This window comes from Echeneis naucrates, chromosome 16, assembly GCF_900963305.1.
Source record: "Echeneis naucrates chromosome 16, fEcheNa1.1, whole genome shotgun sequence".
Classification (NCBI taxonomy): Eukaryota; Metazoa; Chordata; class Actinopteri; order Carangiformes; family Echeneidae; genus Echeneis; species Echeneis naucrates.
Window position 1 is genome coordinate 21721153 of NC_042526.1, and position 14286 is coordinate 21735438.

The following is a 14286-nucleotide window of genomic DNA, read 5'->3' on the forward strand; positions in this document are numbered from 1 at the left end:
GACCCGGAAATGGAAATAGAAGATGAATGAATGAATGAATGAATGAACGGATGAATGATGTTGTGAATGTTGTGGGTATTTAACATGGTGCTGGGAAATGGGAAATCTCCACCTGTAAGGGAACTGTCAAAGCTAATGCTGAGATCATCCAAACAACAACTTTAGCCAATGACACCAGACTGTTTTAACAAGAGACAGTTTGTTTGAAGTGAAATTATTCCCTTTAATGACAGCTAGGTTGTAACCTACATGGATATATGAAGGAAAATTACAGAAAATCCACAGTAAATCCATGAACAGAGATTGTTATTCATGGTGAGGAAGCATAGAAAAGTTCTCAGACTTTGGCTCAACATGAAAAATGTTGAAAGTTGTGGAGCTCAGTTTCCACTCTTGGCCGCTGCTGCCAACTGTTCCAGCTTCTGAGGAAGGGTGACAGTAGCAAAATGGACCCTGTCCTTCTTCAATTTATGTCTCATGGTCTGTACAAGGCCCAGCTCCATATACTCCTGGTTCTGTCTGGAATACTGAGGCCAGTTGACCAGACCAGGACCATTGGGAGAGCTGAGAAGATATTCAATCATGCTAGTTACATATTACGCAGCAAGCAAGTAAATCAATTGCATCTTCACTATTGATTTATGACAGTGAGTCTTTCAAATTAGTATATATTTTTTTAATAGTCTTATTATTTAAAGAGCATAGTAACTGTTCACACCCTGAATGATTTTGACTAATTTAAAATGCCAATTTTAAATGATTCAAATTAACCTCTTTCTTGCTCATTATGCGATATGCTTATATCTGTTGTATTTCTTTGCTTCTTCATGCTTGCATATTCTGCATAATATAAACCAAAATTTTGATTTCAACCATATATATTTTTATTAATTTGTTTCAAAGTCTTTATTTGCCAGTATCCTGTGAACATTCGCTGCTGCTACATCCTGGCTTGGATGTATTATGTTGAATGCGTGTACATTCTGCTTACTATCATCATTTTGCTCTGTTTTGTCATGGTATTTCTTGGAGCATGAACCTCACTGATATATTTCTGCCAAATGTTGCCAGCGAATATTAGCATGTCAGTAGAGAAACATTGGCATGGTTATGTTTTTTCTTACTTGGCAAGTACTAGCAGAAATTTCTGTATCACATAGCTGGGGGATGTACAAAATAAAGAAATTACTAAATGGTATCATTGGCTCATGCTGTGTCTTGATCCTCTCAAAATGTTATTAATATTAATTCCTCTAGCTTACTAGGTACAGTGACTTTGAGGCCATTAAAGCAAAGTAATGACCTGAAAGATGCTAAAATATCTGCAGAGCTGAAATTATCTGCAATCAGGCGATCATTCATCAGGGGCTGTCCCAGATTAATGCAGCTTTAATGACTTTGTCCAAAGTGTTTACTCACCCAGAACGGGCAAAATTGGCCCAGTAGGCCATCATGGTTCTACACATTCTCTCATCTTCCTTGGTTATGTTGCCTGAAGTTGGAATAAGATGGGTTTTTAATCACAAAATTAAATAATGAATTATTATTTAGTATATATATTTATTGTATTTCCCTAAGCTGACTGCAGTGCAAAGTGTTGTAGGTATATGGACTTTCAGTAAATTCAATCTTCATTCAGTCCACCTAATTCCAGAGTTGTGTTATGACTTGGAATCACTTGATCATCAGTTAATATTAAGCTACTTAGATCTCGCAAATATGCACAAAAATAAGCATATCCTTTTTAAGGAGTGCAATTATATACTACTGTGCATTATACCTACCTGTGATTTTTATATGTCCACTCCAGAAACAACCACCAAAAACAAAACCAACATCATCTGCATGATCTGCCTTCACAAAGCTGGGTCTGCTCTGTTTGTATACGTCAGCACGGTACACAAACTCATACATGTACACTGGAATATCTGCATCTAAACAAAAACAAGAAAAGACAAAAGCTAGGGTTGAAACTAACATAAAAAAAATTTTGATCTTCACAAAAAATGATTATCCTAGTCTTAGAGATAATGATTATTGTTCACTGCAATATGATTGTTAATTGTGCTGCTTTTACTACACCAGGTTGAAAATCAAACTTAAGAGCGTCACTGACCAATGTGGTATCCAGCCACGCTGACAACAGGCAGTGTCATAAGCAGGTCACTCATAATTTCAGTGAATCCATCTCTAATCTCCTCAGGTGTTTTATTGTCTTTCAAGTATTCGTCTACAATCATGCTGTTGGCAGCAGAGACCTGGAACATTGAAAAAAACCAACCCATTATATATCTATGACGTAGTGCTATTTTGTGTAAACCAATCAAAATGAGGTATGATTGCATGACCTGAAGAACATACGTGGGAGCTGCTGGAAAAAGTTGGTGTGACCTACTATTTTACCTGATATCTGCTAGGGGTGCAATAGTATACGCAGCTGTATTGAACCGTTCGATACAGTGGTTTGGTTTACAGTGGTTTGGAATGCATTGTGAACCGAACAACACACTCACTCATTTTCATCCATATCCAGGTTGCAGGGCTGCTGGAGCCAATCCCAGCTCACAGGGTACACCCTGGACGGGTCGCCATTCCATTGCAGGGCCAACACTCAAGGACATACAGAGACAAACAACCACTCACACTCACGGTCAATTTGGAATCGCCAGTTAACCTATACATCCTTCTTTGGACGGTGGGAGGAAACCCACGCAGACACAGGGAGAACATGCAAACTCTGCACAGAAAGGAACCGAACACACGACCTTCTTATTGTGGTCATACAGCGCTAACCATTACACCGCCGTGCTGCCGAACATTTATTTTATCAACTTGTGACAATGCTCTGTGCTGAAAGCTCAGTGAATGTGAACTATGCGGCCTTAGTCCCTCCCTCATTCATTCATTCATTCATTCATTCATTCATTCAGACAAAAACAAAGTGCTGAGAAGTTACAAGTGAAGCAACATGGCTAATGCCGCTAATACGTCTGAGACCGAAGCTTCAGATCAGGTGTTTTGAAAAACGTTGGTTTTCATGTTAAGTATGAGGCTGATGTCTAAGGAGGATCAAGAGGGGCAAAATGAAATATATAAATAAATATTTAAACAATGACTTAAATGTTTCATTAATTCATTAAAACACCAGTTCATTATAATTATATATATATAAGACATTTTAGACCTTGCAGAGTATGCGGAAGTGGGACCTGCTGACCCAGAGCATGTAGTGTGTAAAGCCGAAGAATTTACTGAAGTTGTTGCTGTTAATTCTGCACTTTCTGACCAAGATATTGGCCACAAATTTTAGAAGTACTACACCACTTCAGTCACAACAACACACACAAGGACCGGAACGTTTGGCATTTAAAACACCGACTGCAGCTCTGGAGCACAGACCAAATTGGTGGTCTTGTCTGGATAGTAGTAATAGTAGTTGTAGTAGATTAACCTCAAAAACTACCACACTTGCAGCTACTCAGTGGAAGCAAATTTTTCAAAAGCCTGGAATTAAGTGATTGTATGCTGTTAATGGTGGAGGGGTTATGGCGAGAAGGTGCCACCTGACGGTGTTTGGCAACTGCTAGAAGGTTACTGGTTTCAATAATGAGAAATTGAATATTATGCTGATTATTAAATTTATCCTGATACTATTTCTGAGCCTGAGCTAAAACAGCGTGTTTTTCATAAGACTGGCAACAGCAGCTAATGAATGTTTTTAGCAGTATGAAAATGATTCATACTTTCACTGTCATTTCAGAAGTATTATCAATGAAAGAAATCATGGTCAACTCAGAGCTCACCCCTGAAGGATTGAACATATTCACCACTGCCAGCACAGACTCTCTGTCCATGCCGTTCTCCCAGCCAGGTGGAGCAAAGCTCTGTGGTAAATATGGAACAATGTTTCGCTGTTAGTTACAGACAGGACAAATTTTACGATGTTTAAATATTCAAAATCAAAGAACTGAGATGTGTGCTCCGTACCTGAGGCAGGATCCATCCAAACTCGTGGTTAGTTATTCCCATTATCACTGGAATCTGTAATAGTTCCTTCCTCTTTAGAAGCTCCTCTGCTGTATCAGTTAGAAACAGACCATCCACCACAGCTCCCAGGTAGATTTTCATCTAAACACAACACAGAACATCAATGACACTTCACTCAGCAAGCATTAGGAACAGCTGTACTCATGATTATCCACACAATCATCCAATCAGTACAATGCATAAAACCGTACAGATAGGGACTTCTGGTTGGATCATTACCAAGATGGGCGCATAGTAGGGGAGGTCCCCAACCGAGCCAAAACAAATGTTGAAATACCCCAATATAAACAAAGTAAATCGCTCTGAAAACCATTAAGAACTGGGGCCAGTTGTCTACCCAACACTGAGCAAAAAACTAGTAGAGAGAAGAAACGGGAGACAAGGACGAGACACAGCAAAGGTAAACATTAGCAGTACATGCTAGCGAGTGGTGAGGCCAAGACATGGCCGACCTGGAACTTATCTTGAGAGAGTTGAGAGGGTTATGCCAGGAAAATAGAGAACAATTGGAGTCATAAAAGATGAGTGATTGCCAGATTGCATGAAACAGAGGGAAGAATCGAGAAAGTGGAGGAGAGGATTCATAACATGGAAAAAGTCATCATGGAGATGTTAAATCTACATATGAAGGTAGAGGACAAGCTAATGGACCCAGAGAATCGCTCCAGACTTGAAAATGTAAGGATTTATGGGGTTCCGGAGGGGCTGAAGAATAAGTCACCAACAATGAGGGTATTCGCGAATAAGCTGTTACGTGAGGGACTTGGTTTATCCGAAGACATGCCAGATCTACAGATCAAAAGAGCACACCGCTGATCCACCTCGTTCTATCATCGTGAAGTTCTTAAACTTCAAAACAAAAGACTAAGTGATCGCAAGGCATGACAGAGTTAAAGATTTACTTGGCAGGGGAACCAAATAAACCTGGATAACAACTACCCACCTCTTGTTCTAAAAAAACAGAGAGAATACACAGAGGTCCGCAAGGTTCTGAAACATAATAAAGTTCAGTTCCAGACTCTTTTACCAGCCAGGCTGGGAAAGCTGTTAAGTTCAAAGAGGGAACCAGAACCTATAACACGATAGATTATTGCAAGAAACCCACCTAGATGACTCAGAGTATGCTAAATTATATAAAATGGATTTTAAACATTTTTTTTCTTCACATGATTTGGGAAACAGAAAGGGGTGGCATTTCTGATATCCAGTGCATTAAATTATGAACATATCTCGACTATAAGGATAAGGAAGGTAGAAATGTTATAATTACGGATAAAATAGAGGGAATAGTGACAAGTCTCATAAATGCATATATTCTTCCTGGTAGCGATTGGCATGTCTACAAACATCTATTTGAATTAATGACAACAAAAAGTCAAGGGATTTCAATATGCAGCGGGGACTTTAATTTTCGATTAAACCCAAAATTGGACTCCTCAAATGGTAGAACTGTACCATTTTAAAAGTTTGTTCTTGAAACAACAGTACTATGAGGTAGGGGGAAAATCATTGAAGTTTCTATCATATAAGCTACGTAAGCAACAAGCAGACAGAACTATACACAAATTAAGAAACTCCACAACAGATGAGATAGAAACCAATATGGAGAAAATTCAACAATGTTTTGAAAACGACTATAAAGCATTATATTCTCAACCCCAATCAAAAGATAATCACCAGATAGATGCTTTTTTTTTAATCTTTGATACACCTGCCCAAGGTCACAAAAGAATAAATTGATAGGTTGACATCCAAAATAACAAAAGAAGAACTACAGTCAGCAATTGGAAGGCTGAAAGGAGGAAAGTCCCTTGGGGACTGATGGTTTCACCCCAGAATGGTATAAAATAATACAGGCCCAATTACCTCCAACACTCTTAAAAACATTCATTTGGGTGCTGGAAATGAAAAAGATCCCCCCTTATGGAGGAACACAATAATATCTATCATTCCTAAAGAGGGAAAGGATAAACTTGAGTGTAGGAACTATCACCCAGTAAGTGTTTTAAAGATTCACTATACACTGTTCACCTCTATTCTATCCAAAAGAATAGAATTGATTCTACCAGACCTAATACACGAAGACCGGACAGGCTTGATCAGACAGAGACTACAGTATCAGGAAAACACTGCATGTTATGAGACAGGTCATTCAAAAAAACTAGAGACACTAATTAGTCTAGACCAGGGGTTTTCAAAGTGTGGGATAGTGAGCCTCCCCGAAGAGAACACATAAGTATGCAGCCGCCTCTTTACCCCCCCAATCATTATTACTATTATTACTGTTATTATTGTTGCTTTGTATGTTTCACACACAGCAATTCATTGACTTTCCAATCAAAAAACTCCTTGAAAACCGCTGGTCTCGATGCAGTGAAAGCATTTGACTCAGTGAGATGGTCCTTCCTGTATAAGGTATTAACAAAATTTGATTTTCATACAACTATAATTGATACATTAGCAGCACTATATGATAAACCGACAGCCAAGATAAAAGTCAGTGGAGATCTAACTCATTCATTCACACTGCAAAGAGGAATGATACAAGGCTGTTGCATGTCACCACTCCCCTTTGCCCTCTTCATTGAGCCACTGAGCCAGTGGCTCAGACAGAAGTCGGGTATGAGGGATAACAATGGCATCTGGGCAGAGAAATTGGCTCTTTTTGCAGATGATCTACTGATTAGCATAGCACAACCCACACAAACACTCCTAAAATTTATTAAAATGTTGAAGGAATACAGTGTAGTTTCTGGGTACAAAATCATTATTAGTAAAACTCAACCTTTAACTACGACCCACCAATGGAGATTAAGAAGTTAGGTATTTGGAAATGGGATACAGTGTTCATTAAGTATAAGTATCTGGGAGATACTGCTGATTATTTTTCAAAGATGTTTGACCTTAACTATGGATGCCTAAATTCAAAGATAAAATCAGGCATACAAAGGTGGAATGTTGTTCCCTCTCTGGGTTTGAGCTCTAGGATAGAATCAATTAGGCTGAATATCTTGCCAAGACTACTTTACTCCTTCCAGTGCCTGCCAATTGAAATACCACTTAAATAGTTTTTAGAATGGGACAGAGGGTTATCTAGATATGTTTGGAAAGGGAAAAAGTCCAGGATTAAATATACTTATCAGACGCATGCTGGTTACGTCCTTTAATACAGTTCCCAGAACAGATAATAGCCTACACTACTCACAACTAGAAATCGCTGTGCTAAAGCCCCTAAAACAATCAAAACCTCGCTCACACATGCTGAAACATGCAAGGTCAGTCGATCCCTCACAATATAAATGAGTTACTTTAACTATGAGAAAGGCTGGACTGAAAGTCAAATCAAACACGAGGGAGAGTTCTATCATTCAAATCTTCAGAAATTGAAAGAAATGGCATGCATCTGTTTGATGTTTACTGTCTGTAAAATATGTTATTTACCACAACTGCATTGTATTATTTGAATATTGGTAGGTCTTAGCCAGCCATTTACTACACTGCATTGTAGAAATGGGATGTATCATACTACTCTACGATAGGCAAGAGCAAAATGAATAAAGCATGCCATTTGCTTTGTCAGTAATCATCCACAGAGACATCACAGGGGACATTTTTACAGAGGAACGAGAGGAATGAGGTGGTTACTGTAAGATGGATTTTTTTATATTTGTACAAATCCCCATATGGTCCAACTATTATAGATACATTAAGTAACAATAAAGTGTGAACATTTAATTCTTCCTATCAGACTGTGCAGGACTGTGAGTTTACAACACTTTATGGAAATCTATAAAGGTTTTGTTGAAGACAATAGCTTTACATTTTGAACATGTTGCACCTAGAAACATACTAAGATAAAAAAAAATATATAGAAGATTTAACATTAGTATTTTCAATGCAGTGTTTCATTTTCTATGGTTAGGATTATGTGGCACTTTATGCTTTGTGTGTGCAATTTTTGGATTTGAGTGTTGTGTATAAATATTTATACTGTTTAGGTGAGTAGGTGTGTGTGTGACACAATGGTGATGTGTTTAAGCATGATGAGAAATGTTGGTCTGTGTAGTGAAATTATGTACTGTTCTTGGATCTGTATTAAGAATGATGAGATGAATGGGTAAATTGCATCAATTCAAATAGAAAAAACTGTACTCTAATCAAAGATCAGTCATTTTTGACAGTGACCATCTTCTCATGGCTGCTAGTAGGATTTTGCCCCATGTCACACACAATAAGGAGCTATCTAAGTGATTGTATGAACAGTGAGTTCAGTCAACTTCACCAGTTGTCAGTTCTGAACTTTATTCACCCTATGTAATGCAAAGATGGGGAGGATGCTCAAAGTATTCTTTTCTACATATTATGGAATCCATGAAAAGTTGAGCTGAGAGTTTTTCGGAGCAAGGAGAGAGTATTATTACATTGATTCCTCATCATGTCATCAGTGCATCAGTAATCAAAGGTGTTCACTGGCTGCCACCTTGTGCTTAATGTTAAGCTTAACAACTCGGATCTAAAATTTCAAATTGAGCCTGAAAAAATAGAATTCCTCTTTTAATGTTGTCTTTTCTGTTAGTGCTGTTTCTGTTGGTTACTACTCTCTCTGCAAATGACTACAGCAGGTTTCCTTTGATTACTTAGATGGCAACATTTACACTAAGAACATGCAACAACAGATAACATGACACACTTTTTTCTTTTTGAAGTTTGGTTTAGTTGTTGTCCAGAGCTCCTCAATGACACACAGAAACTTTGTAAAACTAATGAGGTCTCTGGTTAGTTTTGAGCTAATTTAATTTTAACTACATTGTCCAAATAAAAGGATCCAGGAAATGCATCTGAAAAAAACAAAACAATACAGGAATACAATAATATCAAATCAAGAACATCTTTAGCATCTGATTGTGTGTCTTTAAATGGCCATTTACCTTTTTGGTTGCCTCAACTAACTCATCTTTACTTTTTCCCCTCATGCATTCAACCAGTTCTGCTGTACTGCTGCGGTCGCATCCAGTCAAACTGGCAACATGCTAATAAAAAAGAGAGAGATTCTTGAGAAAACACACACACACATATATGTATGTATATAATATAGCCTACATCCCAATATATTTGTAAAGTATTTGATAGCTGTCCATCCTTTTCAGGTTAATAAAGGAAATTCTGTAATGCATTGAAAGCATATAGATAGATCCCACATGGATCGATAAATATCGGTCATTTCTGTGTATGATTGATTAGGTGATGATGGAGTTGTGTGCCCCTTACTGTCTGACTCCTGAGACAATACAAAGTTTGACAAAAAATGTAAACTCCTCACAGAACGTTTGTTTGTTTGTGGGGCAACAGCACTAACCACTATGCTGCTATGCTGATGTTGGATGTCAATAGGACATCCATTTTTTTTGTTAGTTTTTTGTCTGTTTTGGGTGATTATTTTCCCTTTCTTTCTGCTTCTTTCACCAGTTTCTCCGCTCTTTCTAGCAAACAGCTATCAAAATACAACAGTACAACAATTGGGGAGTGAATGATCAAATTCTTTTCTTAGCATGTATTGTAGACCAACAATAGTGTGAATAATGTAGAATTCAATATAATGTGAATTTTGTTTTTACATATTACGCAACTAAATAAGTCTACACGGGGCCAATTTTTTAAATCCAGATATATGTACTAAAATACATATAGAGTATGTGCAGTTAATAAATGTTCAATGACTTGACAGAGGGTCTGGATTTTAGACCTACCCAATTAGCATGGTGTTCCTGATGAAGTGCTCTTGAGTGTACAAATTGAGTATGTGAATTTTTTGTACATGCTAATTAACAAACTTCACATATAACGTACCTTGGCGTAAACCAAAGGATGGCTTGTAGTGTAGGTCCCAATAGTTGCTACTCCGCTTTGAAAAATTGCCCTCTGAAACAATCCTTTGGCTTGAGGAGACAGTGTCTGTTCATGAGAAAAGTATTATAATATATATTAATGAACGGTTCTTAATAATGATAATAATTCTTATTAATGAACACATCTTCACCCAAACGCAATAAATGTCAAAACCTTTCTCCAAGGGCGGCGTGCACGCAACATTCAGCCTGTGTCCACTATGTGGCCCAAAAGAGCACCCACCAGTTATGCATCATGTTGTAGTGTAGGATATGGCAAACCCATCCTATACATATCACATAAATCGGATGATGTCAACGAAATGAGGCTGACTTCCTACGATCACATGGATGGGCTGAGGGTTGGAGTCTGATCCTGTGTAGTGAAGTTAGATTTGATTGGACAATTCGCCACTTCCTGCTCCCATTAGGTGGTGTCCTGAGCGTGACTCATGACATATGAACATGTTCAGGGTGTGACTCTGATCTTGTATGGTGGATTTCGACCTGAATCTACAATGTATGATGGAGTTTCACATGGAGGAATTCTTGTTTTATAGGGAAACCTGGCGAAGGTGCTACGCCACGCGCATTTTCTGCAACCAAAAAGTTTGTGCATTCCTGACAAGCTGTCCAAATTTCATGAGTTTTGGGGTATGTTAAAGTCTCCAAAAAGCCTCTCAAAGTTGTGGAAGGATAATAATAATAATAGCAACACAAAGTCTCTCAGGCTGTCAAATGCTTGGGCCCTAAGAAATGAACATAAACAAAAATATTATCATTCACAGTAAATTTCATTGTTTACATTCACTTAAAATCACCATAACTTCAAAATAACATGAAATATGTGTTTGGAATATGAAATCCCTGCTATTGGTTGCTGGTGTCGTTGACATTTAACTGCACACCTTTTTCACCCAGTGGTATCTTTTCTTACCAGTATGGAGGCACTGATGCCTCCTGCAGATTCGCCAGCAACTGTGACAGCTTCTGGGTCTCCACCAAATGCTTCAATATTTTCCTTCACCCATTTCAGAGCTGCAAGCTGATCGAAGAAGCCGTAGTTGCCCTGAGAATGTTCATCCCCAGTGCTTTGAGACAGGAAATATTCACAACATTTGCTTTGGGTTTTTGAGAAACATTTCATCTAGAAAAGTCTGCAAAACTGACAGTTATACTGTTGGTGTTTTCAGTTAAAAAACCTGTCACAGAAATATTTGTGGCAAGCTAATTCTTTACCTCATGAATCCCAGAATGCCGAGGCGATATTGAATGATAACCATCACTATGTTTTCATAAGCAGCTAATGGAGCACCATCATACTGAGAGGCTGCACCCATTGCTAGGCCTCCTCCATGAATCCACACCATTACCTGAAACACAACACAGTGCAGGAATTTGGTGATAACAGCTGACCTCTTCACACTGAAAGACACAACAGACAGTAATATATCACCCACCTTCTGATGTAGTAACAAGAGTGGGATTTCTGTTGAACAAAACTCTTCAGTTCAGAGAGGCTTTTTATGTAATTGCACGATCATTGCAACCAAAGTCTAATATCATTACTGAAGAAGCATTATTAACAGTTACAATGTTACAATGCAATGTGTATTAACAGTGAAATGTCTTTTGTAATAGCTGATTTTAAAAAATTTAAGTGTCGGGGTAAAGGATATATAAATGAATCATCCACAGCAAAAAAATAAAAAATAAAAACTCCACTGAAAATTATACTGGTGGACTGAAGTGTCAGTTAAGTATAATGCAATCACTGAGAGTGTTATCAGTGGAAACTGATGGATTGTGACTTGGTGGCCTGTGAACAGTGGTAGCTGGCTGAGGAAAATGCACTGAAAGTTGATGACTTATCTATAAGTACTGAAAGCACATGCAGGGCCGTAAGTATTGAAAACAAATGAACATGAACGTCTTAAACTAGAATACAGTCCAGCGCATCATTATCATGAGCTACACCCTTCCTTTACAAAGTGAATGTGTTTGTTTGAGCCCTTACTGTAGATACCCAGCACAGACTGGCGCTTTAACTCACCGGCAGTTTGTCTCCTCTTGTTGCTTCAGCTGGAGTGTATAAATTCAAATACAGACAATCCTCTGAAAGTTCTGGTGGGGTGTAATCTATTGACATGGTCCTAGAAACATTCACAACTATTTCTGGATCCTGGATGCACCTTAGATAGGAAGAGAGAGAGGAAATGTATGTCATCCAAGGTGGAAAAATTCATAAAATTAAAATTCAGTTTGATCCCCAAGTATCACCCAGTATTACATGGGGGGCTGCTGTGTTCCATCTCTCTCCCCCTCCCAAGGCTCGACATCCTGTGGAGCAGCCAGACGGAGGGGCCCCACAGGGGGACGAGCAAATGGGATTCCCAGATATTGCTTCACCATCCTTTCTGTGCCTTTTACTGTTATGTATTCCCCTCTGATTTGGCCATTTTTCAGAGCAACCACCAGGTCAATGCCCCCTGCTGAAGATACAAGTGCATGTTTTGTGTGTTAGAGGGCAATACCAATGTTAACATGCTTTACCATGATATACTCAACTTCAGACTTAAATTTTATTTTAACAAGATTGTTCATAACAGTGGATGTGATGTCTACAGTGATTACTGTCACAGTAACATCACTCATGTAAGAATGTGAATGACAGTAAGAAATTAATCTGAGACATTTACTGTCTGGGAGGTTTGATCTGCTTTATCATGATGTATCTATTTTTATAGTTGGTCAACCTCATTTGTTTAGGCTGCATTCTGTTTTTCAAAACTGTATAATACAATGTTGGTTTATGAAAACATTAGTAATGACTGTCCAATATGAGTAAAGGAAATTTTACTTATTACTTATATTTCCTCAACCACTGAACTCCAATTCTGAATTAATTCAACACTGAGTCATTTCTGAGAAAGTTGACTCTCTGTCCAATAGGCTCTCTTGAGATTAGGTGATATATCATCAACTGTCCTCAAACCATGTCCAGTTGCCATAGATTCAACTTTCTCAGAGAACTATGACCAAGATGACTGAAAAGACTTAGACCTAGACTTATAGTATAAAGTCATGAGTGCAAGCAGCCATAACAACAAACAAACCACACAAACAATTTAGCAAATCCAGTGGATAGGTGGGTTTAATAATTTTTTATTTTATTTTATTTTATTTATTTATTTATTGCATTAAAAATAATAGACAACAAATCTTCTTATTTTCCTTAGGCCTTAAAATATTAGAAAATGGAATAATATAATAATATATTTTCTGTTGGGCTGCCTACTGCATCAGAGTTTGCAGTGCTAATATGAAGTGAACTAATATGTTTTCTTACCTGGTGTTGCCTGAGTTATCTTTGTCAGCACAGGAAGCAAATAAGCAAAGAAGAGTGCTGTTTTCATCCTGACTAGACTCAAAGAAGTTACAGAATTGCTATCTATTTCAGAGCGAAATGGGAGCCAGCTTTTCCTATCCCAGCCCGTAGTACCTCCCCTCACAAATGCACACACACACAAAAGCTTGCCCACACATGTACTTTTGTCCTTGTAAGGACAGTTGTAATGCAAGAATGCATGTCCTATTCCATGCTCTAACTCTTTCTAAATTCTCTCACATGATTCTTTGAAATAATTTAAACTTGTCCTTCAGCACATAATCACACACAACACACACAACACACACACCAACAACAAGCGTGTTATGTCACGACAGCAGCTGAGCCTAAATACTAATATCATCATTGATTCAACCCCCATGCAACAGGACTGTGGACTTTGAGTTGAAATTGCAAAAACATGGTCTTTGGTCACTAATGCTCACTGGTGTTCAGCATTTACGCTTAATATACAATACACACAGTATTACTTCCTCTCTTACTTGTAGGAAATGGGAACCTGAGAGTTTCTGAATTTTAGAGAAAAAAACATTGTCAATTTTATCCCCTCTGAAATGTAAACCAACTGTGGAAAATATTACAAATATTACAGTTATTACTCCAATACATTGCTTCTATTTCCACTGATTATATGATTAGATGTGTGTGAAGCAGCAGCATGTATTCATCATAAGTACTACTGACTGTTATTAGGGAACACTTACATTGCTGGCTCATGCCATGCTGCTGCAAGATCCTGGATAGTTAAGAGGTCGTCCAGAATATTGTGACAGCTGGATGAAATTCTGCTACAACATTGTTCGTCACAGAGGTGAAAAGAGAAAACTGGGCCGTGCTGGGATAATGGGAGGACGGTATATGTGGTGACATAACCAAGTTTTAAAAAGCTTAGCTGCAGGCATTGAAGATATGCAAAAGCAGGCACATTTAGGAGGGTCTAAGACA

The 14286-nt window shown here is 38.1% G+C and overlaps 1 protein-coding gene across 1 annotated transcript; it reads right to left on the reverse strand.

Annotated features, from left to right (window-relative positions):
- Nucleotides 1–380: 380 nt before the first annotated feature.
- On the reverse strand, nucleotides 381–13348 carry ces3 (carboxylesterase 3). Its single transcript, XM_029523546.1, has 13 exons — nucleotides 13282–13348; nucleotides 12223–12424; nucleotides 11986–12124; nucleotides 11172–11305; nucleotides 10870–11023; nucleotides 9895–9999; nucleotides 8976–9077; nucleotides 3988–4128; nucleotides 3804–3884; nucleotides 2117–2258; nucleotides 1785–1934; nucleotides 1420–1492; nucleotides 381–564 (listed from the first exon to the last, which is right to left on the reverse strand). Exons 1-13 carry the CDS (start codon nucleotides 13346–13348, stop codon nucleotides 381–383), a joined length of 1674 nt encoding a protein of 557 aa, XP_029379406.1.
- Nucleotides 13349–14286: the final 938 nt, after the last annotated feature.